We start from the raw sequence: 26,727 nt of genomic DNA, 5'->3' as shown, positions 1-26,727 counted from the left end.
GCTATAAAGATTGGGATGCAATATAAAATCGTTTAACATAAAAAACTTATTCATTCATCAATTAACAATAAATACTTTGTAACATAAAAAACTTATTCATTCATCAATTAACAATAAATACTTTGTAACATGAAAAATACATTTCTAATACACCATTTAACAATAAACAATTCAAAAAAGTTTTATACGATTCATATTAGATTCACTTTACAAACAATCTTACGATCATCCCTCTGATCCTAATATGATCGGGCTAGATTTACCTAGATGAAATCATATGACATCACAATTTTAATAAATAATAACCTTGATAACAAAAAATAATTTTAAACAGAAAAGAAGATATAATCGCATTTGTAGGTACATGACATATACTTTATTCATGCTTTTTCACCAGGAAGGGTTTTACCCTAGTAGCAAAGTGAAAACATCAACTTAGGATCCGAAAATACAATTCAATAAAGCAAAATGATCAACTCACCCAAAAAGCAAAACATACACGAAAAGCTGTAAAAACTACTATTTCATGTTTTTTAATCAATGAGACCATAAACAATTTATCTACACCATAAATTCGCAACATATAACATTCTAAAACAAGCAAAAAACAAAACCATTTTAGAAACCACATATCAACATTTTTATAAACTAAAACCCTACTTGCAAAACACTAATTAAATACACAATCCATCTTTAATTCCTCATGGGATTTATTATTATTTCAATCGTGAAAGAATCTTTAGAACTTCTTCCATTGAAGGCCTATCAGAAACCTTGCTTGTAGTGCATCCAAGAACAACTTCAAGAACAACCTTTATTTCCTCTTGAGTAGACTTTGAAGAAGAAGAAGCACCAACTTCATTTTCATTATATATTTCCTTCAAAATAACATCTTTCGGTGTCCGTTGTACACTCATTCCCCATTTTTTTCGTTTTCCATTTGTTAAAATTTCAAGAACGAGTTCTCCAAAGTTAAATATATCGTCTTTCAACTCGTGATCCGTGACACCGTTGTATTCGCCTGCCATAGATAAATGATGTTTAAAATATATTCAGGAAAATGGTTAAATGCAAGAAATTGCAATGTGCTTTTTAAAAAAGTATTTCACGAAACCCATGCATGAAATGAGTGGTTATTTTGTTATAAAAGATAAGAATGTGGTCATTTTGTGATATTAACTTTTTAATTTTGGTTATTGTTGTGATTAGTCCAAAATAAATGAAAGAAATTTGTAAAAGGTTATGGACTTAATCGGAAAAAAGCTACTTTGTCTAACTTTCTTTATCAAGACTGACTATGTTTGACGTATTAGCTGAAAGATAGGTGTTAGCTGAAAGAGTAACTGTTAACTAAAAAACTAACTACCAACTTACTGAAAAACTAGCTGATATAAAATGACGTTTGGTAAAAACTAATTGATAAGCTAGCTGGAAGATATAAAATGATATAAAAAATTGTTTAAAAATATGTTATTTATAACTAATTAATGGTATATTTGAAAATTTTTAAAAAACTGAAAAGCTAGTTTAAATAATTTTTTTTAAAAGCTAGCTTATAAGCTACTTCTTGATTTGCCAAACATAACAACTTAAAAAAACTCAAAAAAAAACTAGCTTATCAGCTAACTTCTGCATTAACTAAAAGAAACACTCATATATAGCTTATTACCTGATTCCATTGCAGATATTGTTTTGAATGCGAATTCGGCCAAACGCGGCTCCATATTTTCATCAAAAACAACATTACTTGCCTTCAAATTTCCATGAGAAATAGCCGGACGACAATCATGGTGAAGAAAACATAAGCCTTTTGCAATATTAACCACAAGCCGATGTTTCGAACCCCAATCTCTCTTGATTCCAATCTTTTCATCAAGATTCCCATTAGGCAAATACTCATACAACAAATACCCAAGATTCTTATCATAACAAAAACCCAACAACCGGATCACATTCTTATGTCTTGCATTCCCGATTCGGTTCACAAAATCCATCAAAAGATTCGAACTTTTCGCCCCCCATTCGATTTTCCTCACTATTACAGTCATCCCGGTTAGCAAAACCGCTTTGCAAACGGAATTAGATGAATGTGGGGATTCCATCGCTTCAATGGAATCAAAACTTTTTAAAACATCGGAAGCCGTGAGATTTGGTAATCCACCGAAGGAATCGAGATTCCAGTTCCGGTTTACGTTTTGTTTTCGGTAGTAAATGATCCCGAAAAGGGAAGCCAAGAGTACAACTACTATTGCACTTAGTATAAGTACCCAAGCTATTTTGTGATTCCGGCTTCTTAATTCCATTCCGGTGTGTATTCCATTCCCGTTGTGGCATGGGGTTACGAGGGGTGCACCACAAAGGTTTGGGTTTCCAAGAAATGAAGTAATTTCCATTGATGTAAATGGAATTGGACCTGAAAGATCGTTGTTTGACAAGTTAAGAGATTTCAACTTCATGGAGTTTCCTAACTTCGCCGGAATCTCGCCGGAAAAGTTATTTCCGGCCAAATTTAATGTTTCGAGGCTGTTGCAAACGGATAAACTTTCTGGGATGATTCCGGATAAGTGATTCTGGTTCAGTTCAATGGAGTATAACGACTTACAGAACTGGAATCCGGGGATTTCGCCGGAGATATTGCAAGACGAAGCTGAAAAGTTCTGGAGCGCCGGCGACGACCATGTTTTTTCCGGGAGGGTCCCACCAAGTTCGGGATTATTAGAGACGCTAAAAAACTCGAGATTTGAAGCAAGAAATATATCAGAAGGAATCCCATTGGTAAACCTATTCCCAGATAAATCGATATAAGAGACATTACTAAGAAGCTTGAAATCCAAAGATATATCACCGGAAAACGAATTGTCTTCGAGGCGAATACGAATAAGAGAAGAACAATTGGAAATTGACGAAAGGGAACCCGTGAAATAATTCGAAAAGAGCATTAATTTCGCTAACGCACCTTGTGAACATATATCGGGAGGAATCACACCCACAAAACCATTTGATGAAACATCGACAGATATGAGTTTAGAGTGTTTGCCCAATTCTTGTGGAAGTGTGCCACTAAAGAGATTATCCCAAATAAGAAGCGATTCGAGCTCTGGAAGCTTCGCGATGCCCTCGGGAATCGAACCATTCATGTCGTTATACATAAGGCTAAGCAATTTTAGGCTTTTCAAATCTGAAAAACTATCTGGAATAGGGCCGGAAAGCATGTTGTCGGAAAGATCTAGGCTTGAAAGAGTCAAAATGTTGCCGATTTCCACTGGGATTAAACCAGAGAGATGGTTTTTGAAGAGGAAAAGTGTGTTAAGTTTGGTTAATTTACCTAAATCCTTTGGGATTGGACCTGAAAGATTAGCTCCGGCTATATCGAGATACTGGAGCTCACTCATATTACCAAATTGCCATGGGATGTTTCCTTGATAAGAATTGTATCCGATCTCCATGTGAGTGACAGTTTGAAGGTGTCCAAACTCGATTGGTAGATACCCAGTTAGAGAATTGCCTGCGAGGTGAAGAAAATCGAGACTTTTGCATGATCCGTATGCTCCTGGAATGGGTCCACTGAAATAACTTCCAGCAAAGTTAAGAACTTTCACAGAGGCAATTTCACAGACATCTGACGGAAGTGATCCCGAGAAGCTGTTGCTGAAAGCATCAAGAACTTCCAAGTTCTGGAGATTGGATATTCCAATTGGGAAATCGCCGGAGAAATTGTTTCTGCTAATGTCAAGGGTTTTCAAGCTGGTGAGATTGAAGATCCCGATAGGGAGTTCGCCGGAGAACGAGTTGTGACTTATGTTTAGATCAATTAGGTCAACAAACTGATTGAACTGAACCCCAGATAAAACCCCACTGAGATTTTTCAAAGAAAGGTCTAAGCCGATGACTTTTGTCGAGTTTTGATCGCATTGTACACCCGTCCAAGAACAAGCATGAATATTTGGAGATGGGTTTTGTTCTTGAGGGATAACCCAATCGTTTAAAACATCTGGTGGAACAGTGAACTCTGATTTCAAGCTCAATAGTGCTTCTGAGAAAGGATCGGAAGCAGATGAAACGGAGAAGATGAACATGAAGAAGAGATAACAATAAAGAATCTCCATCTCAAACCTACAGCTGGAGAGGGGAAGAAAGGTTGAATCCAAGAACTCGATTAGGGGTTTTCTTGTGAACGGATTGAATTACACACATCGAAGAAAGTTAGGTCAATTTATGCTCGTCGTAATTATGATTTATTAATGCATTGGGACTGCAAAAAAGTTGGCAGAAAAGGAGGGAATGGCATCATACTGTGAAGTCGTAAGCTGGGGTTTTGAATTGCTTTTGGAAGTATTGCCAATTGCAATGGCCATGGGGTCGGAAGATCGGATAATAACTCGTGAAGTACTCTATACTCCTTCCACAAAAAGACATTATCAACACAAGTTCTAGTTCTATAGTGAAATTCTGTTAACCAAAATCAAAAAAATAATAATATAAAAGTTAATTTTATTAGAATTATATGACAAATGACATAAAAACCTTTCAATTTTCAATAAAAATATCGGTTTTATCTTGAAAGTGTTTTAGTTCCGATAAAACCAGATTTTTTTTTAAAAATTTTTTTAATTTTAAATTTGGTCATTTATATACTTTTAGTCGGTTTTCATGTAACCTACTTGTTACCTGATGTGAGTAAAGCCTTTAGTTTAAAAAAAATATTCTCAAGAACCAAAGCTAATGAATTCATTGTGTAGTTGATCAAATTATAATGGTGCATACAATAAATAATAGAGTTTTGGATAAGTGATCAAACTGATTTGGAGTGTTTGATGTATGTCGTTTAAAAAAAAATATCATTTATGGACTATTTGGATGTACTAATTAATTGCAACTAATGTTTAGAATCATATCATACTATATTATAAAGAAAACATATTTTCTTTCACCATATTAATTTGAAACTTCAAACTTTTTATATTTCCATACAATATACTTAATTTATTAACTTAAATATATTTTTAGTTGTAAATATTATAATAAATAGAAGAATTTGTGACTTATCAATATGATATACTTAATTTGTTAACTTCAATATATAGTTAAATAAATAACCTACATTAATATATCAAATAGGCTTAATAATTTAGTGTAAAATTTAAAATCTAAAGTAAAATATCAAATAATGTTTTAAAAGAATTCAATATATATATATATATATATATATATATATATATATATATATATATATATATATATATATATACCGTAGTTAAAAGGAAAACATTAAATATAATAATAGTAAAAGAACCTAAATTGATTAATTGAATTAACTAAAAAGTGTCTGAAAACTATATTTTAACAATATATTTTTAACTTGCGCCGCGCAAAGCGTGTGAATTCGTCTAGTAAATTATAAGGGATACATTAATTGAATGCGAGCAAATAGAAACATTAAAGTTTGTATCTATACCTTTTAAGAAGTCACCAACTTATGAGAATATGTTTCCAAAAAAATAACTGGAAATTTTAGACATATTTAAATTGTTGGTTTAAATTTTTAAAAAATGATACACAAAAAAATAATAATAACAAGCAAAAAAGGCCATATGGTTCGATACATACATGCTTTAGTAAATAGACTTACGAGAAAAAAAAAAAAAAAAAAAAAAAAAAAAAAAAAAAAAAACTTGACCTAGATTTAAAGATATTTTCAATGGATAAGAAAACCAAAAATGATGAAAATAAATATAGAATCATTATTTCAACTTCAAAATTCAAACTTTAAACTCATGATTCAACTTCATTTACATGTGTGTATGCACCCCTAAAATAGAGCTTTATAATTTTTCAAATGTGTGTATGCATCCCTAAAATAGAGCTTTATAATTTTTCAAATAATCTTTTTTCCTTCGTTTCATTTTTCAAAATTTAACAATCTCTACCTATGTGAAATAAAATTTGATGTTTAGATAAAATGCTCAACAAAATTTTAGATTTAGACAAAAAAATATAAAATTAAAAAGCGGGGTGACTAGTTCAATTTGAGATAGCAACTAGATTATGACCCGCGTTAAACGTGGGGAACACATAAATAAAATACAAATTTATATATATATATATATATATATATATATATATATATATATATATATATATATATATTACAGAATAATTATAAAAAAGCAGAGTTATTGGTATTATTGATATGTGTAGAAATTACACTAAAATTGGTATATATATATATATATATATATATATATATATATATATATATATATATATATATATATATATATATATTACAGAATAATTATAAAAAAGCAGAGTTATTGGTATTATTGATATGTGTAGAAATTACACTAAAATCGGTATATATATATATATATATATATATATATATATATATATATATATATATATATATATATATATTACAGAATAATTATAAAAAAGCAGAGTTATTGGTATTATTGAGATGTGTAGAAACTACACTAAAATCGGTACATATATATATATATATATATATATATATATATATATATATATATATATATAACATTTTTTGTTTTATTAGTTCAATGACCTTGCTCGTCACATATAAGTATCTTCAAACATTTTTTACTTGTGCACGGAAAACAACTATATATAGCCAACCATGTGTGAAAATGGGTCTACACAAGTATAATCCAACATTTGACAATATACTTTCAAAATACATTGTTATTTTATGGCTATATTGCGAAATAAAACTTTTTATTTCAAAAAATAGCAACTTATTTATGTTCCTTCAAAATGAACCACATAAAACCTGTAACACCATAAATTTCAAAACAAAATTTTCAATTTTTATAAAAACATAATTCACTTAGTATTCATAAAACAACCATGTTTGAAATTCAATCCAAGTAATACAAAAATCCCAGATCTCAAAATCATAAATCCCATGCGTGTGTACTGATCAAGCCGGCGCCTTCCCACGGTCGTCACTAGTACCTGAAACAATAACACCAAACACTGTAAGCACAAAGCTTAGTGAGTTCCCCAAAATACCACATATAACACATATTAGCCACTCGAGGCTATAACTCTGTGGGTCCGTGCACCCAAACTCTGTGAACCCTCAGGTTCTAACTCTGTAAACATGCACATCATAAATCACAAAGAATAATGCAGCGCAACACATAACACATATATAGCATACAAACACTGTATCACATAACTCTAGTTACCTACTCAAGGTAAAGTATAGTGAGAAGACTCACCTCACGTATCTCGGTAACTCGCAAGTCCCTGAAATCACTCGTGCTCGATCTCCCGATCTATAGTCCTCCTATAACACAATACATCTCTAAATAACACTTCACAACTAAGGTTGACTATCCCTTAACAAGTCAACCTAGGTTAACACTGGTCAATGGTCAACGACCAACTTTGACCGGACTCGGCGAGTGCACTATAGCGACTCAGCGAGTCTATGCACATACACTGATTTCCCTGGGATCCTCACTTGACACGACGAGTATTCTTCTAGCTCAACGAGTTCCACCTGGCATGATTTGTGGGGCCTCCACGACTCAACTCGCCGAGTCTCAAGAACAACTCGGCGAGTTCCAGCTTGACTCAGTCCACATGTCAACCCTCTATGACTCTCCCTGACTCACCGAGTCCATCCCTTAACTCGGCAAGACCACTCGCTGAGTGGTGCTGGGCAGTCTTCATGCTACTCGCCAAGTCTGTTCTTCAGACTCAGCGAGTCCATGCCATGCATTAACTCAAACTCACTCCTGAGGTCAGATCTACTCCATACATTCATAGATCTGGCCTCCCCAAGCATGATAATCACGTAAAGTCCAAACCTTGGGGCTCAAACAACAACTATTTGCTCATAAATGATGTTTTAGCCCCATATCTCATAACTATAGGCCAATACTCTCATGAACACTCATAAAGCTTAAGGAATACAGCTCTTCTGGACCCCTATGGATCTCATCTCAAGCCTTATCATGATTAGGGACGAATTGGACATCAAATCTAACCAACAAAGGCGTCAAGAAACCCTAAACCCCCATGTTCATCATAAAAACCGAGAAAGGAAGCCAAGATATACCTCCACGATGATGCTCTGAGCTCCAAAATCGAAGAATGTCCACTTCCCTTGCCTTCTCTTAGCTAGAATCTCCTTTGCCTTGCCAAACCAAGCTTCAAAGATCAATAATGGCCTCTTTTCTCTCCTAAAACGCTCAAATCTCTTTAGGGTTTCTCTCTAGGGGTTGCAGATTATCGAGCCTCCATGCAAAGCTTACAACATAATGAAAAAAACAAAAAACCCTTATGAGGTAACACCAATTACGATTCCACCCCTTTTACTCTTGTAACAATTATCTCACTTCAAAACTTCAAAACATCTGTTTTTGTGTTTCAGCGTATTATTGATAGCATGAAACATCCAAACATTGTAGCATTTTGGTTAATCACAATGCCTCAAATTATGGGTGGATTCAAATATGATGATGAGGTCAAACATACAATATGGTGGTAATACAAGGTTCTTCTTCTTCTTCTTATTTATTTATTTATTAATTTTTTTATTTCAACTTTATTACAAAATTAAATAACTTCTTTTGTTGATATTAGTGTTTCTTATTTAGAAAAATATGCGATATGATCAACTTCGTGATGTGGTAGCAATGAGACAACTTGGATGAGCAAGAAGTGAGATAAATTTATAATTTATTAACTTCAATGAGAAATTAATCAATTACTGTTTTGTTATTGAATTTGAAATACATCAGGAATTATATCAATGGATGCTGAACGTGCAAGAAATGATCTAGTGGTAGTAAAGAACATTCCTTACTACAAAGCAAAGAGCAAATTAGAGATAGAAGTATTGAAGCTCAATCCACCACCATGACCTCAAAACTAGAGAGTGGAGGGGGGGATCAGTATAAACAAAAGTTTTTTCATTTATATTTAGTAATTTTCATATTTGGTCCCTCTGTTTAGTTGATTTTTTTAGTTTTGATCCCTGAAAGAATCAGGTTGCATTTTTTGGACATTGTTTCACTGTTTCATAAAACTTTTATAATTGCCTAAGTTAACAGCTTAACTGTTAGTGTTTTTTTTAAATGACCATTTTGCCTTTGGACCAAAACTAAAAAAAAGTATAGCATAACAACAATATATATATATATATATATATATATATGTATGTATGTATGTATATATAAATTAAGTTTAGAGTAGATTACACTTTTGGTCCTTGAGTATACCTGATTTTTTTCAGAAGGTCCTGAGGGGTGTTTTTGGTATCTCAGGGTCAAATGTTGACTCTAGTTGAGTACACACTTCTATCATACCATGCATTCTTACCTGCCCATGTATGGGACCAATTCTTTTTGAACAAAGAATACGGGAGCCTATTTCATCTTTCACAACATGCTTATATTTAACTTTAAAGCTCACATAAGTTATTGAGAAGGTATATTTTTTATTCTTGTTCTGTTACTATCGGAGACATAAAAAAACTTTTTAATAAGGGCGTTTATGTCTTTTGTACAACCCGTCTGTTATATTATGTCATGTCCTCTCTTGTCTTGTCTATTGATTTTTTACAAAGGTATACACACATGTAACATCATAATTTGATTATATATAACATCCAATTTTAACATTGAGTTTACTGTTTTCGAAAATATGATCATAGTTACCGATTAAAAAGATGGAGCCAAAAATCAAACACAACATCAAAAAAAAAAAATCAAAAAAAAACAACAACATTATACATCCAAGTTATAAGTATTTAACAAAGAACCATATGAATGAATAAAACATATAAATTCGAAAACAATATCAAACTTACAGATTAAAAGGATTTAAGGAAGAAGTACATATATTTATTCGACTAATCAGACTGATGGGAATTTTGATGTTTTTTTTACCTTTGTTTTATGCGGAGGAATTATGTCAGAATGTTTGTGTAAATCAATTATTAAAAAGGTTTAAAATATATATACAAGTCAATATGATGAAAATTAGTAGGTAATCAATTGAAATCACATTTAAACTTAAAATAGAAGATATAATGCTTGAAAGGGTATTGGTTCATAATAATATCCGAAACTTTTAAAATTTAAAATTAATAGTTTTCGAAATTTCAACATACAATATATTTGGAAATCAATTTTGAATGGAAATAGAGCCTAAATTTAAGGTTTATAGTAATAAGGAACCAATTTTGTAGTTGTAAGTTTGGAAAGAATTCAAGTATCATTTTCATTCAATTCCTACATTTAATTTTTTAATATAACGAATAAAAATTAAAATTGGTAACAGATTTTGATTTTGGAAACTTCAAAATCATTGCGTGAGGCTTCAAAACAAACGGGTTGACTTCTTGTTTGATCAAGGTGATGCAAACAAATTGATCTAAGGGTGTAAAACCTATAAAAAAAACACAATCAACAATCCAAATTGTTTTTGATGATGTCATAAAGTTTATCGTTTAATAATAATTAGAGATGTATTATGTAAACTTAAAAAACATTTTGATTTTTTATTTTCTCAAATCTAGTGAAATAATTTACGATTATTATTACTATTATTATTGATATATATATATATATATATATATATATATATATATATATATATATATATATATATATATAACATAGTTTTTGTTATTATTTCATTTTTATTGATTAATATAATTTTTTTGTCGATAGTTTTTATAATAAACTATTAAACTTTGAATGAGTTTGCTCCTGTAGATAAATGTCTAAAATTAAGCAAAAGGATAATTTTTTTTTTTATAAATGCACTAATATTATTTATGTAATGACTTTTGGACGTGCTTAATATAAAATTGCATAAATATGACAAGGTGTTTTTCTTGCATAATATGTTTTACATGAATGATGTTTGGTTTGCACAATTCAAAGAGATTATGCATGTCTAAAATATTTTTCTTATATGAAAGCGTGATTCTTAATTTTCAAAGAGTCTATGCAAGTCTTGGTGTTTATATGTATGTAAAATTTATGTGATTATATTATTCATTTAATTATATATCTAATTATTGCAAATATGATCTATGAATATTATTGTGAGATGATATGCTAAGTTTTAAGATCTATATCCTACTTTATTTTTTACCCAATTTTTACCCTAAAAAAATATATTTCTAATATATTTCATTTTTCAAACTTATATATATTGTCAATTATACTCATTCTACTAATTTAGTTTTAACAAATATATAATCTATATTTTTTTTCATTACAATATTATTAAATAAATAAGATTATATTTATAACACGTAATTATAAGTTTTTGTAAAATACGTTATCGTATTTTAAAATTTCAATATATATTTAAATTTTCATATGAATTTGATAAACAAAAAATAAACTTTATATTTATAAATAATTAATATAATTTAATACATAATACAATATTATGAGTATTAGATAATAAATTTACATTATAATTAGTAGATAAAATAAACTAATAATGTATAAATATATAAAAATAGGGACTAAAACTGATAACTCAAAGTTTATCCATATTTTGGAGGAAATGAATAGTATAACACATAGTGTTATACTATTCATTTCCCCCAAAACGAGAGAATAAATAAGGTAGGGTTGGAGAGAAATGGGGGAAAAAATGAAAGAAAAGTTGAAAAATGAGAATGAAATGGTATAACACATGGTGTTATACCATTTTTCTAAGAATATAAACAACTTTTTTTTCTGGTTTGGCTTAGTTTCTTTGATAATTTATAATCTTACTGATTTTTTTACATAGTTCGACACTCTGGACAATTTCGTAATTTACCCTTATAGTTAAATTGATACGCTATTTACAATCACGAGGTTGGAAGTGATGGGAAAAATACTTATCACACACCTCGTGAATGTATGTACTCCAAAGGACCCATCAATTTATTACTTGTTAGGACTTTCAATTTGAACCTTTAGTACATAGGGAAAGGGAAAGGGAAAAGGTAAATGAGATTACTATTTTTGTTTAGATCCAAAGACAGATCCAAAGACCAAATTCTAAAATCTAACCCCAGACAGATAAACATCACATATAACATAAATACTACACTAAACTACATAAAAACTCACAAGCATATGACAGTGTAAAATATGAAATGCATGACATACATCATATCTATCATTACCTCAACTCCAAGCAACGTACAAAGTTTTAGGAATTGATTACACGTACTAGAGACTAGAGGATAGAAAGGGGAGAGTTCATCACATGTACTCAATCTTATAAAACCATATAAATGGAAGGTATAAAAAAGTGACTTGCATGCCTGTCATTAAATTTATCAAAATCAGCAATGCGGTAGTGACCAACCTTAATGATTTTTTATTTTTGGACATTGTTGTTTTCGCTCGAAGCGGCGCGATATCCGACTAAAATGCACCGAATTTGGAAGAATTTACAACAACCTCCTAAACATACGAAGAAACGGGTTAAACAATTTCGATGTCTTCATGACAGATTTGGACAATTTTGAAAAAATAGCGCCAACCTGTAAAGCTTTTTAGTATGTGAAGCCGTGACTAAAGTTGAAAGATGCTCCAAAATGAAAGAGCAAATGGAAGGAACTTCACAATCTTTCGATTCAAAACGTTCACGAAACCTTGATGTAACTTCCTAACAATCGGATGAGCGAACACAGATTGACATCAATGATGATCCGCTTGATCTTGAAGACAAGCAACCTGTTTGTCGGCCCGTTGGAAGAAATAAAGCAAAAAAGCGACTTCAACGACTTAGGACTCTAGTGTTATGGATCATTTTGGAGAGAAATTTGATCGATATGTGCAAGTTTAAGAGACAAAGGCGGAGATGATTACTCGGATGGAAAAAAAATGAATGAAGCACAAACGTCATTTCAAGAGGCACAAGAGATGCTTCAAACAAAAACCGATATGAAAATCTTGAAAATGAAAGTGGATGACCTCGATAGCGAAGATTTGGAGTTTTTTCTCACGATAAAAGAGTTGATTCAAGTCTGACGTAGGAATAGGAGGTATTTTATTTTACTTATACTTCGTATTTTGAGATTTTTTTAATGTTATTTTTATTTTTTTATTTTAATTAATGTAATTATAATTTTAATGAGATTTATCTTAATTAATGTAGTTTTATTTAATTTAATTTGATATTTTAATTTAATGAAAAGCTAGTATTTTAAAAAAGTTATATGGTTTTTATGTATTTTTAATTTAAATTTAATTAAAAAAATAAGGTGGAGTGGTGTGTATAGTGATAGTTATTCCATGGTTAATGCTAAGGAGTGTGGGGTGATCATGTAATACCCACCACAATAGTGATTAGTGGTGAGTATAAAGTCATCTGTTATACCCATCACTAACCACTATAATGGTGGTGTCACATCATCAACACACTTTTTACCACTAACCACAGGATACCTACTACTAAACACACCACTTCACATCATTTTTTTAAAATTAAATTTAAAAAAAATACATAAAATCATATTTTTTTTAAAGTACTAGTTTTCATTAATTTAACATACCAAATTACATTAACTAAAATAAAATAAATAAAAATAACATTAAAAATAAAAATTACATTAATTAAAATAAAATAATAAAAAACATTAAAAATAAAAAACTTAAAATTATCAAGCTTAACTAAAAAACTATCCCCTATTCCTACGTCGGACTCGAATAGACTTCTTCATCGTGAGAAATAGTTCTAAATATTCGCCTTTGAGGTCGTCCACTTTCATTTTCAAGATTTATATATTGGTTTTTTTTATCACCAATTGTGTTTCTATCATTTTTTGTTCTACCGGACTCAACATCTCCGCCTTCGTTTCTTGACCGTGCACATAACGATCAAATTTCTCTCTAAATTGATCCATAACACTAGATCTCGAAAACGCTTTTTTTTTTTGCTTTATTGCTTCCAACGGACCGACAAAGAGGTTGCTCGTCTTCAAGATCGAGTGGATCATCATTGATGTCAAAGTGTGTTCACTGTTCGATTGTTGGGAAGGTACATTGGGTTTCTTGAACGCTTTAAACCGGAAGATTGTGAACTTCCTTCCGTTTGCTCTTTCCATTTCGGAGCATCTTTCAACTTTAGCTAATGTTTCACACACGGAAAAGCTTTGCGGGTTGGTGCTATTTTTTCAAATTTGTCCAAATCCACCTTAGAGACATCAAAATCATTTGGCCTGCTTTTCGTATGTTTAGGAGGTTGTTGCAAATTCCTCTAAATTCGGTGCATTTTAGTCGAATATCGCACCACTTCGAGTTAATTTGATCAGGATTTTGGTTTTCACTTCCCGTTAACTCATAAAACACCGCACAAACTTTCTCCCAAAATGTAACACCCGCAGATTCAGGCTGGTCAATTAAGAGACAATAAACATTAAAAATGACATTTTGATAGAAGATTATCTAGAATAAATAATCGTAACCAAAGTATAGTATATGTGACAAAGATTTCGTAAATATAAAGAATGCTGAAATCCGACTTATAAGGAAGAAGTTATGACCCGTCAAAGTTTTGCGATAAAACCGACACGACTCCACGTATCGTAAAAAGTAAATTTTTGACGAAATATTTTTAGCCTTAGCAATATAAAAGAAAGTCATATTATATGTTAAACGGAGAGCGTGCATATAGAGAACATCCAAATCTGACTTCATTTGAGGAAGTTATGATTTTTCTAAGATTTTGCATAACAGTATCCAACTTGGAAATCGAATTTTAGATCGATCGATATATAGCCAACACATCCTAAATGAAAATTGAAGATCTCATTAAAAAGAACTCAATGATATAGTCGAAAACGAACATCAGATGACAAAATTATGATTTTTTAACGGACTTTAACTGTCTGAGCCTATTAAAATATAACTTTAAAAATAAAGTCAAAATTAGCCGACGGTGTCTAAATGAAAGTTGTAGATCATGTCGCTACCTACTCGTGGATACATGAAAGAACCTTAGATCAAACAATTTATCAAACAATGACTATCAATAAAAACAACGAAGTTTCACAAAGAACTTACACTAAGAATGATAATCTCACAAAGAGATTATAGTTTGCACAAAGCGGCTATTGGGGTTTATGAAAGACGACGTCTCACAAACTTGTAGAAAAAGACTATATAGAACTATTATAGACAATCCCTACAAATCAGGGATATTCCAGCTAACTAATAAACGATAACTATGGAAACAAGATAAAAACTAAATCTGTTACAAAATATTGAATATAAAAATATACACTAAACAACTTGTATGCTGATGCTGATGCTGACGCTGGATTACGTGCTGATGCTGAGCGATCAGTTTCAAACATCATCATATTATAAGGTTCGACCTTACAATCTCCCCCAATATGATGATGTTCAAAATACAGCTATACTAGAACACCTCTGGACATAAATTCTTCATACTCAGCTTCAGCTTCTACTTTCACTGGCCAGTAAGGACTATCCAGCAGCTCTTGTCTTCTATTCAGTAACTCCATAGCAATCAGTATGTGAAACTCTCCAGAGAGATCTTGATGACTCATGCACATTTGTCTTAAACCAACAAGATGTTCTGTTGGAGCTCTCGGAATTTCTGTAGTGCGCTGAAAAACACATTTTCCTATTTTAATCAAGATAAAACATTCCATGTTCAGGAACAGAGACAAACTTATGTTGAACCGGCTCAACACCGATAGGAAGAGAGTTGTTTATTCCTTTAGCACCAAAATTTAGAACCAATACATCTTCACTATCAACTTGAAATCTAGTTCTTCTGATTCTTGGAACTGAGGAACTTGGGCCTTGCTGCTGAGGATGCTGTGTAGGAACAAGATCCAGACGCTGAACTTTCTTGATCAGTAAATGAAGAGCACAGGTCAGTTCTGAAGAGAGAGCTGAAGTTTGCTTGGATGCTAATTCGAGCAATTCCATCCATTCAGAGTATTCGTATCTGATCAGCTCATCTCTCTTGACAACTTCAGTGTACGGATGTTGAAGACCTTGATGAGTGATCAACAAAGTAAGAATTTTCTTGTTATGAGGTTTTGAGGCTTTAACTTTGATGATCTTATCACTGCTCACTCTTCGTGTAAAAACATCTTGAAACCTTTTGCGATCAATCCTGTCGAGAACACTATCAGTCCTTGACTTACTGCTACTGGGAGGAGGCTGTGAAGATTTAGATTTGGACTGATATTCTAAAAACTTTTGCATTTGAGCTTCAAAGGATCCTTTGGCCTGAAGTTTATGCTGAATGAGGGATTCATCAGCTTAAGAAATATTCTTTAGAAGCTGAGCTTTATTGGCTTCATCAAGAATTTGCTTAACTTGATTAGGAGACATGTTCCATTCAGCTGCCAAATTGGATATGCTGACAATGGACTTAGGTTTCTTGCTGGGAAGAGAAGTATCAGTATGTGAAACAGCCAATTTAGTATCTGCTGCCTTGCGCTTGCGAGATAGAGGTTGAAGATCCTCGCTAGCTACATCTGAGTCTTCTCCTTGAACTGGCACAATGGGATCAATGAAGTTCATGTCTAGCATCTGACACTCATCATCATGTTCATCTTCATCATCATCTGAGGCTTCTCCTTGGACTGGAACAGTGGGATCAACGAAGTTCATGTCCAGCATCTGACACTCATCATCATGTTCATCCTCATCATCATGCTCACTATCTTCAGCAAGCTTTTCTGTATTTGCGGTCTATCAGACTCGTCAGTAGGCTTTTCAATTTTTGCCATTTTATCAGACTCGTGCACAGGCTGTGGGGGCTCGGTCTGGTTTAATATGTTATCTTCAGATACAAGCTCAACAGAATTAGTTTCTCCCCCTTTTTGATCATCATCATGGATCAGGCCAGGGGAAGGAGTTGACAAAAGAACTCCCTTCAGTTGGTGGACATTAGCCTCAATTCGTAGAAGATGCTGACTCATGTCGCGAGTCAGTGTAAGAAGCTCATTAAATGCTGAGGCCGGGATTTGAATGAACTGAGTACCTGGAAGTTCTTGTGAGCGATGTTGCTCCCCCTGGGATGGTTGCTCCCCCTTGAGCTGAGTGAGCCCTTTCAGTGACAGAAAGAGTATGATGAGAAAGTTGAGGGGAGAGATGACCACCGTCCTGCGTTTCAGCTTGTTGATCAGCATGAATTTCGTTGTTACCATCAGCTCCTTCATCAGTATCAGCGGTTAGTGAAGGAACAGTATATGGATTTGCGATCCATTCTCTCATTCGATCAGGGATTCCGATGTCATTTTCCATTGGATCATCCTGATACATTCGTACTGACATGCGTGGGCATTGGATGGGGTTTCCAAAGTGGGAGTGGTAGGCTTCAGCAAAAAAATTATCTAGGACAAGAGCAATCCAGCGTGGAAAGGGGACATGATCAGCGCGTACATTGGCACGAAGAAGTTGGACAAGCTGATCAAAGAAGAAAGCCCCATAATCAAGACGTTTGTTGAGAGAAGGGAACAGACAACTTGTTGCTCATAAGTACTCAGTTGATCACCACTGCGAGATTTGTGACCCACACATTTGCACAGTGCCCCGGTGAAGAACTTCCATCCTGGAGTCATACATTGATGCAGAATGAGAGCTGATCGAGCACCAGCCTTTGAGTGATCATAGCCCAGTTGATCAAAGAGGCGTCGACAACGTTCAATAGTTTGAAGCTTAGAGAATGGTTCAAAAATTGGTAACCTGAGTGCAACACTGAGGAGATCAGCGGTGATAAAAACTGAGTGTCGGCCACGCCCAATAGTCCCGGAGATGACGTTGTTTTCATCATTAACCGTTGCGGTGTAGTAGAACTCACATACTTGTTCGGGAAAGAACTTTGATGGAACCTCACTGATAGCGTATCGAAGTCGGCAGGAGACTAAGAAATTGAGAAAATATCAAGTCCGAGACCGCAATGAACATCTGGTATATCAGGGTTGAAAACAACATTTGTGGCTTTGATGTATATGGGAAGAGGATGAGAGTTTGGAGCTGGGATGACTCTTCTTGAAGTGGAGGAGAAAGTGAACAGTGATGCCGCCATTGAAGAGAGTTAGGATTCTAGGGGTTTTTTTTTTTTTTTTTTTTTTTTTTAAAGAGAGAGAGAGAAGTTTGAATGATGGGAGGAAGGTTTGGGAGAGAGGTGAAAAGGTTTAAATATGGGATTAAACGGTTAAAAAAAAAGGTAATGATTATCTTTATCGAAAATAACTGCGTATCTTGATAGGCTGTCAAATCAAAAAAATAGCCGTTGGGTAAAAAGAGCCGTTGTACTGAAGAGGAAACTACAATCAGTGTCTGCGGAAGCGCTGAGATCATTGTCACGAAAAGTTACATGCTGAAAGATAGTTTGTCGTCAATTCAAGGTACAACTTGCTTGTTTAGGGTTAGCAAGGTGATTGGTGCGTGTGATAGATATTGGTTTAATTATCTAACCATCGGCACAGAGTGTCGAGTCTTTATCAGTGAGTGGTATTTCTTACTGAATCATTAGACACTGAGTGAGAAGAAGGTGAAGAGAGGATTGTTGCGTGTGATAGACCTTGGTGTTTTGGTCTAACCATCGGCAAAGACTGTTAGATTCTCATAAGCATGTGTTTTGTCACGCTGAATCACAGAATCAGTGTAAGATTGGTAAGAGGGGATAGTTGCGTGTGATAGAGCTTGGTGTTCTTTCTAACCATTGGCAAAGACTTTTAGATTCTCATCAGTATGTGTTTTGTCACACCGAATCACAGAATCAGTGTAAGATTGGTAAGAGGGGATAGTTGCGTGTGATAGAACTTGGTGTTTTGTCTAACCATCGGCAAAGAGTTTCAAGTTGTTATCAGTGTATGGTTTAATACAGTGAATCATTCAACTTTAGTTTAGAAGATTTGTAGAAGAGATAGAGATAAGAAATCATACAATGTACTCAGCATGCTAAACATCATCAGCACATCATCATCAACAAAAAAACATTAGTTTATAAGACAATAGCAAACATTAGTAAAACATTTTCAATCCAGAGTGATCATTCCAAGTTCGCCAATAATGTGAGCATTAGTTTGAGTATCCAGGGCCTTGGTGAAAATATCAGCTAGTTGATCGGAAGTCTTGACATGTTTTAGAACAACCTTACCCTTCTCAACATTGTCTCTGATGAAGTGATGTCTAATCTCGATATGCTTTGTCTTTGAGTGTTGAACAAGATTCTGTGTGATCTGAATGGAACTGGTGTTATCACAGTATATAGGAGTCTTTGTGAATTTAAGCCCATAGTCTAAAAGTTGATTTTGAATCCATAAGATTTGAGCACAACATCTCCCAGCTGCAACATACTCAGCTTCTGCAGTGGAGATAGCTACTGAGGTTTGTTTCTTGATGGACCAACTGATTAGTCGATTTCCAAGGAAATGACATCCACCTGATGTGCTCTTCTTGTCTAAGTTGCATCCTGCATAGTCGGAATCAGTGTATCCAAAGAGTTCAAGCGCTGAGTCACGAGGGTACCACAATGCCAAGTTTTGAGTGGCCTTTAAGTATCGAAAGATGCGTTTGACTGCAATGAGATGAGACTCCTTGGGATTAGCTTGGAATCTAGCACAGAGAATGGTTCCAAACATGATATCAGGGCGACTTGTAGTGAGGTAGAGAAGAGATCCAATCATTCCTCGATAAAGAGAGTGATTAACATCAGTGCCGGTGGGATCAACGTGTAGCTTATCAGTCTTGGACACCGGAGTAGAAGCTGGTTTGCAGTCGCTGAGAGAGTACTTAACTAGCATGTCAGCAATATATTTACTTTGACAAATTGAGATACCTGATTTTTGTTGCTGAACCTCAAGACCTTAGAAGAAAGTCATTTTCCCCATCATGCTCATTTCGAACCTTTGAGACATGATCTCAGCGAATTCTTTGCTCAGCTTCTCATTTGGAGATCCAAAGATGATATCATCGACATAGATTTGAACAAGAATCATTTCTGAGCCTTTCTTTTTGATGAAGAGAGTATTGTCAATTGCTCCTCTTTTGTATCCATTTTCAAGAAGATATGATGTCAGTGTCTCATACCAGGCCCTAGGAGCTTGCTTCAGTCCATATACAGCTTTATCTAGTCTGTACACATAGTCAGGGTGCTCTTTGTCTTCAAAGCCTGGGGGATGTTTGAGAAATACTTCTTCTTGTAACACACCATGAAGAAATTCCGTTTTGACATCCATTTGGTAGACAATGAAGTTCATGTATGAGGCATATGTGAGAGACAGTCTGATTGCTTTAATGCGGGCAACTGGAGCAAAAGTCTCCTCGTAGTCGATGGATTCAATTTAAGTGAACCCCTGAGCAACAAGTCTTGCTTTGTTGCGAGTAATCATACCATCTTTATCAACCTTGTTGTACTTCTGCTTCCAGTATTCATCCGAGCTTTGGGTTCTTTGCTTGCATTCTTTTGCAAAATGATCAGTGCTACCACAGTTAAAGCACTGAGCTTTCCCTTTCCTTTTAGTAGCATGTTTCTTATCAGCATCTGATCTTTTTGAAGATTTCCCACTCATCTTTTACTGAAACTTTGAGAAATTTCGGCCTGATTTCTCAAAAGTCTTCACAATTAAAGCCGCACTAGCAACAACCTTTTCCAGATCATCAGTCTCACTTTTAGAAGAATCAGTGTCTGAATGGTTTTCAGTGTCTGACTCTGACACTTGCTTTTTGTTTGAGAATAATGCCACTGATGACTCACGCTGAGCATCCTTCATCAACTCCTTTCTCTGAAGCTTGGATTCCTCATAGTATCGAAGGTTTCCATAGAGACTTTGTAAGTCCACTGTGTTGATCTTCTCACTATTTTTCAGCACATCAACATGATTCTCCCAACCTGCACCCAGAGAATCCAAAAACTTCTGCACTAGAACAGTTCGATGCTTCAACTGATCTAGTCTCCGCAGATCATTAACAAGAGTATTAAATCTGTTAAAGGTTTGAGTCAGGGTTTCACCTTTCTTTGCAAAAAAAATGTTCATACCTTCTGTTTAGATCATTTATTTGAGTAGCCTTGACTTCTTTAGTGCATTCAAAAGATACAGTCAGCGTGTCCATCATTTCTTTTACTGATATGCAGTTCTGAACCAGCCCAAAGATATTGTATGGCAAAGCATAGCTGATTGCAGCCCGAGCACGAACATCGAGACCATTCTCTCTTTTGTCATCTGCTGTCCAGTTTTCTCTATGTGTTTTCTTCATGACACCATCAGGAACATTGTTTTTCAAGGGCTGATACATCGGAACATATGGACATTTTTCGATGATGTCCAACATGTCTTCATCTACAGATTCTAATGCATATAGAGCCTTTATTTTCCACATAGCAAAATTGGTTTCATCAAACGGAGGAATTTTAGCAGAAGGATGATTTGATGAGTTTAAAGAGGAAGATGATGAAGCCATTTGTTTGATAAAAGAAACCTGTCCTGATACCAATTGAAAGAACCTTAGATCAAACAATTTATCAAACAATGACTATCAATAAGAACAACGAAGTTTCACAAAGAACTTTCACTAAGAATGATAATCTCACAAAGAGATTATATTTTGCACAAAGCGGCTATTAGAGTTTGTGAAAGACGGCGTCTCACAAACTTGTACAAAAAGATTATATAGAACTATTATAGACAATCCCTACAAATCAGGGATATTCCAGCTAACTAATAAACGATAACTATGGAAACAAGATAAAAACTAAATCTGTTACAAAATATTGAATATAAAAATATACACTGAACAACTTGTATGCTGACGCTGGATTACGTGCTGATGCTGAGTGATCAGTTTCAAACATCATCATATTATAAGGTTCGACCTTACAATACAAAGAACATCAAAAACAAAGCTCGTCTGTGAAAGTTGCGGATTCTAGAAGATAATTAATTTTCCTATTAAACCCTGAAGTGACACGTGGCACAATCTTAGCCGCACCTTCTACCTCAAGGCTTCGCATGCGATCTCGACACGTGGCACCGGTACGCCCCGCATAGCGCGGAGTACACCCAACATATAATAGTACGCCTCATGTACGTCTTAATTACCCCCGTGTAAGGCACAAATCACTTGTTTTCTTCATACCCTTCTCTCTCAAACACCCTTAAACCCTCTAAGCCTTTCCCTAGCACCTCCTAGGTGTTAATAGTGAGTCCTGAAGCGCTAGAAGGCCCTGAGAAGAAGTGGTTTCGGCTTAGAAGTTCTTCCCGTGTAGAGCTCAGTTTCTCGCTAAACCCCCTTGTAAGCGAGTTATGCTTACCATACTTTAAGTGTAACTTGTGTTTAAGTTTAGTATTTTTATTATGAACCTATAAATAAGAATTTTCAGTAATTCCAAGTCGTTATACTAGTTGAGGTGTTTAAAGTGAGATTTCCAAACAGTATACTTCGTATACCAAATGGACCCTACCTCCAATATGATCCTACCTGGTTGTTCCTTACTTAATAGATCATGAAAGTAGACTTTGAGTTGATGATGAATCTAGACTAATAATTAGTCGTAATAAATAATAAACCAAAACTTAGTAATAATGATACTAGCTTTCGTCAAAGGAAAAGACAATTGTTAGAAACAAAACGTTGCCCGAATTTCGAGTCGTCACTTTAACAAGTGAGTACATAGTTACTTTCATCTTACACATAGATATGAAGTATCTGGATAATTACATGCTTATGTGCTTATTATCTATGCCGAGAATATTATGTGTTATATAAGATATTACGTGATGATGTTTAACTAATTTAATCATATAAGTATTATATGCTTACAGATATGTATTGGGTAGCGACAGGCGATGAGAGATAGGTGATGATAACTAGGTGATGATAGATATCTGGTGATGGATAGGTGATGCGAGATAATAGATGATTAGGAGATGCCATAACCTTGACCTGTGATGTTGTGATGTAGTCATCTACCGGAGTATATATGACGACCGCCGACTAATCTAAACCAGTTATGTGGAAACACCAACAGACTCATAACTTGTAGGTGATGAATTTTAGGCGATGCATTAACTACGTATTCATGCGATGATACTCTAACTCTTACTGGACAAGTATTGAGGGACTAATCCCCGAATCAATACCGTCTATGCGATGATCCTTCGGAAAAGTCCTTTGGAACAAACATATAAGGAAATGCGATGTAAGAATATCAGAGGTAAATACGATATAAGAGATGACCCTTAGGATGAATCTTTAGGGAAGAATAAATAAAGATAACAGGGGTGGATAATCAGGTTAATTGTTTGACATGAAATATGCGAAGAAAGAAATTAATTATATTATTGTGGGTTCAAAACCCTATGTCCTCATCAGATTTCCGAACCTGACCCACTCAGTTTATTGTATCACAGGTGGCTATATGAAAGATATATTGTGCTGAGAGATTTATGGAATATTAGGCAACTAGTTTAATTATTGTAAGGTTTGTGATATTTCGTTATACTTATGTTTTTGTATTGACGATGACATCCTAATATTATAATATAAATAAAATACATTTCTTCGGGAATACTTTGATAATATCATTATCATGTTTTCTGGGAATAAATTCCACAATATTATTCTTCAAAAAAGTTACTTTGATTTTTAAATAAGTATAAATAAATCAGTCTTTTTTTACCGTGAAAATGGTGATGTCACACAAAAACAACTGAAATTTTGACTTTCGCCTTAGATTGGGTCTTGATAAGCCAAAATCCATGCTTCCACTTGTTTTTCTTCTTCCTCTTTTGTCCATTGGACCCTTTCTTGGGTGGTGTTGGGTCGGGTTGTTTTTTTTTTTTTTCCTTTTTTCTTTTTAGGTTGAGGTGGTGGTGAATGTTGAGTTTCTGAAATAAAAGTCGGCGAATGAGGGGGTTGTGATGGTTGTGGTTGGAATTGTTGGAAAGTTTGATATTGTTGAAGTTTTTTTTTTTTTTTTTTTTCGAAGGCCGGGAAAGCTTGATATTGTTGTTGGAAAAATGTAGTTTGTTGGATAGGGGAACCGGTTTGAAGCAAATTGACAAAACCACATTGAGGTGAGTCCATGGTCGGGAATTGACGAGGGGTTGTGTCTAACGCAAAAGCATTATCGGGTTTGCGATTTTTGTTTTGTTTGGGTGGGGTGGTGTTTTTGATCGATATGAAATTGTTGTGTGTCTATTGTGTATAGAGAAATAAAAGAATGATGTAAAGAAATGTGTGTAAAAATGTGATATATAGGTAAAAAAGAAGTTATTTGAAAAAAATTGTTTAAAAAATGTAGCCATTCAACGGCTACTTTCTTCTCCTTTTCTCCCATTCTTCGTTGTCCCTCGTCCTCCCGAGCACGAAGCTCCACAACCACGACCGACCACGATAAGCCGGGTGGTTTGCATGGACCACTATCGTGGCCACGTTGACCACGAACCGGCTCGTGGTCGGTATACCGTGTGGTCTAATGGATGCCATAAGTTGTAACATGACGTAAAGTCCATTTAAAAAGTGAAGTAAATTGCCAAATTTGTGGTATACTATATCGTACTAATAAATCTTAAAATCATTGTTTGAGCTCCGTGTAATAAAATTATTTTAGTGATCATATCCTATCCTTAGTTTTCAATAAAACACTGAGACAAATTTCGTAACTTACTCCACAAATTATTAGATTAATTTTGTAACTTCAAACTTACGTTGTCATGTGTCATTTGGTTTGTTAAGGTCAAACCCTTATTAACAGATTCTATGTTTTTCTTAAAATAAATTAATTAAATTTGGAATTTTGCATTTGTTCGATTATTCTTTTCTTTATTTTGGCCTCAAGTCAAGAGCTCATGAGACATGAAACCAACTCCCCAAATAAACAAATCACAAAGTTGGTAGAATGATTAGTTTAAATCCTTGTCAACTAAACAGTTTTCTATTAAATCATTAAACCTTTTATATATCTCCATAATATCTATTATATAAAAGTTGATATAGATGAACAAACTGTTAATATATGCAAAATCAAATAATATAAAAATATTTGATTTCTTTTACCTAAAATGCTTTGTAATTATATATTTCCATTAATGTAAATTGATTTCAAAATAAGGCTCTAAGCAAGCCCAATCTATATCAAATAATTAGAGCTATTTTGACTCAAACTCTATCAATCTCAATTTATAAATTAATGAGTTCATAACATATAACACGCTCACAGAATGACAGAATAAGCTCATAAATATGAGCTATGCTTGATTAACTTATTACCCTAATTCAAGGATCAAGATTGATTTTAAAGTAGTCTGATACTAAGTTTTGAAACAACGAAAGTACATTTAAGTAACACAATTAGGAGACATCTTTCAATCAAGCTTTAACTTTTCCACAAATTCTAGAGGCACTAATTAGTAACAGCTCCCACTAATAACCTGATTGGTTTTAGAATTTTATATTATCCCTTATACTTTTGGTTTTTATTTATTATCAAATATTTTTTAGAGACAAAGTCTTCTTTTAACCAATAAGTGCCATCAACTCTTTTGTAAATATGATAACAAATTGATTCAAAAACTGAAAATTCCAAAACACATAAAAGGTAAGGAAGACTGGAGTTACGATATTCATAGGATATCATGCAACATGTTATTACATCCATCTCGATATCAATGTTAAATTTTGCTCGATAGCCCTAAACTAAAATGAAATACATTTTGATGTAAAAAGAATTTGAAGTACTATCTACCTTTAAAAGAAATGGCATATGTAATATCTTAAGAAGAAAAATGAATTGAATTTGTTAAATATAGTCCTTCTTTGATATATATATAGACACACACAAACACATACACACACCAGACGTTTATCCGCGCTAAGTAACGGGTGCGAATAATTTCTTTCAGAAATTAGTTTCCAAAAACAATTAGTTTTTTTACACAAATAATATTCTACATCTAAACAATTATAAATAAAACATAGCAGAAACAAAATCAATAAGAATTAAACATATAAATGTACATTGTTACCTTGGATTGGAAATAAACATATATTGTTCTTTTGAGTTATTCAACAAATAACATAATATTTAAAAGATGAGGGTTAGAAACACAACTTTAGGAGCATGAGACTCTTTTTTATCATGGTGTAAAAAGATATACACTTCTAATTAGATTATAATTTTTATAATTTAAATTGTTTAGCAATATTTCACTTTTAGATCTTTATTGCGCATAAATACTTTAATTTGATACTAGAAATTTTGAAATATAATTTTTCTATCTTTTCGTATATTACAACATACTTTTAATAGTTACAATAATTTTTTAAAAAACTTATTAGATTACATAATAAATCAAATATTTAATTCAATTGTTTTCGAAAATAAACAATTTATTTGGCTGAACTTAATCAATTTTTTATTTGATATTCGGCGAGTTAAAGATAAATGGGTATCTAGTGATGAGTTTAAGGGTTTATGATTTAGGGTTTCGACTTATGTATCTTAGTTTAAAAATACGATCCAAAAAAACAAACCTAACAATCTATTATTATAACTCATCCTATGAAAATGACCTACAAACCAAATTTATTGGAGTGAATATTTTATTTTGTTATTATTTATTGACAATTGAATATACTATTAGAGTAATACATATGATCCCTTGCTTTAATAAAATACTATCAATGTTAAATTTAATTTCTATAAACTTTGTTTAACAAATACGTAAATTGT

General features: G+C 33.4%; 1 protein-coding gene across 1 annotated transcript; it reads right to left on the bottom strand.

The window, feature by feature from the left end:
• Positions 1-508: 508 nt before the first annotated feature.
• Positions 509-4,394, bottom strand: MOL1 (Leucine-rich repeat transmembrane protein kinase family protein). Its single transcript, XM_078963709.1, has 2 exons — positions 1,670-4,394; positions 509-1,021 (listed from the first exon to the last, which is right to left on the bottom strand). Exons 1-2 carry the CDS (start codon positions 4,104-4,106, stop codon positions 717-719), a joined length of 2,742 nt encoding a protein of 913 aa, XP_078819835.1. The 5' UTR covers positions 4,107-4,394; the 3' UTR covers positions 509-716.
• Positions 4,395-26,727: the final 22,333 nt, after the last annotated feature.

The sequence above is a fragment of the Lactuca saligna genome, chromosome 7, assembly GCF_052625555.1.
Source record: "Lactuca saligna cultivar CGN05327 chromosome 7, ASM5262555v1, whole genome shotgun sequence".
Taxonomy (NCBI): domain Eukaryota; kingdom Viridiplantae; phylum Streptophyta; class Magnoliopsida; order Asterales; family Asteraceae; genus Lactuca; species Lactuca saligna.
This window is presented reverse-complemented; position numbering and strand designations above follow the sequence as displayed.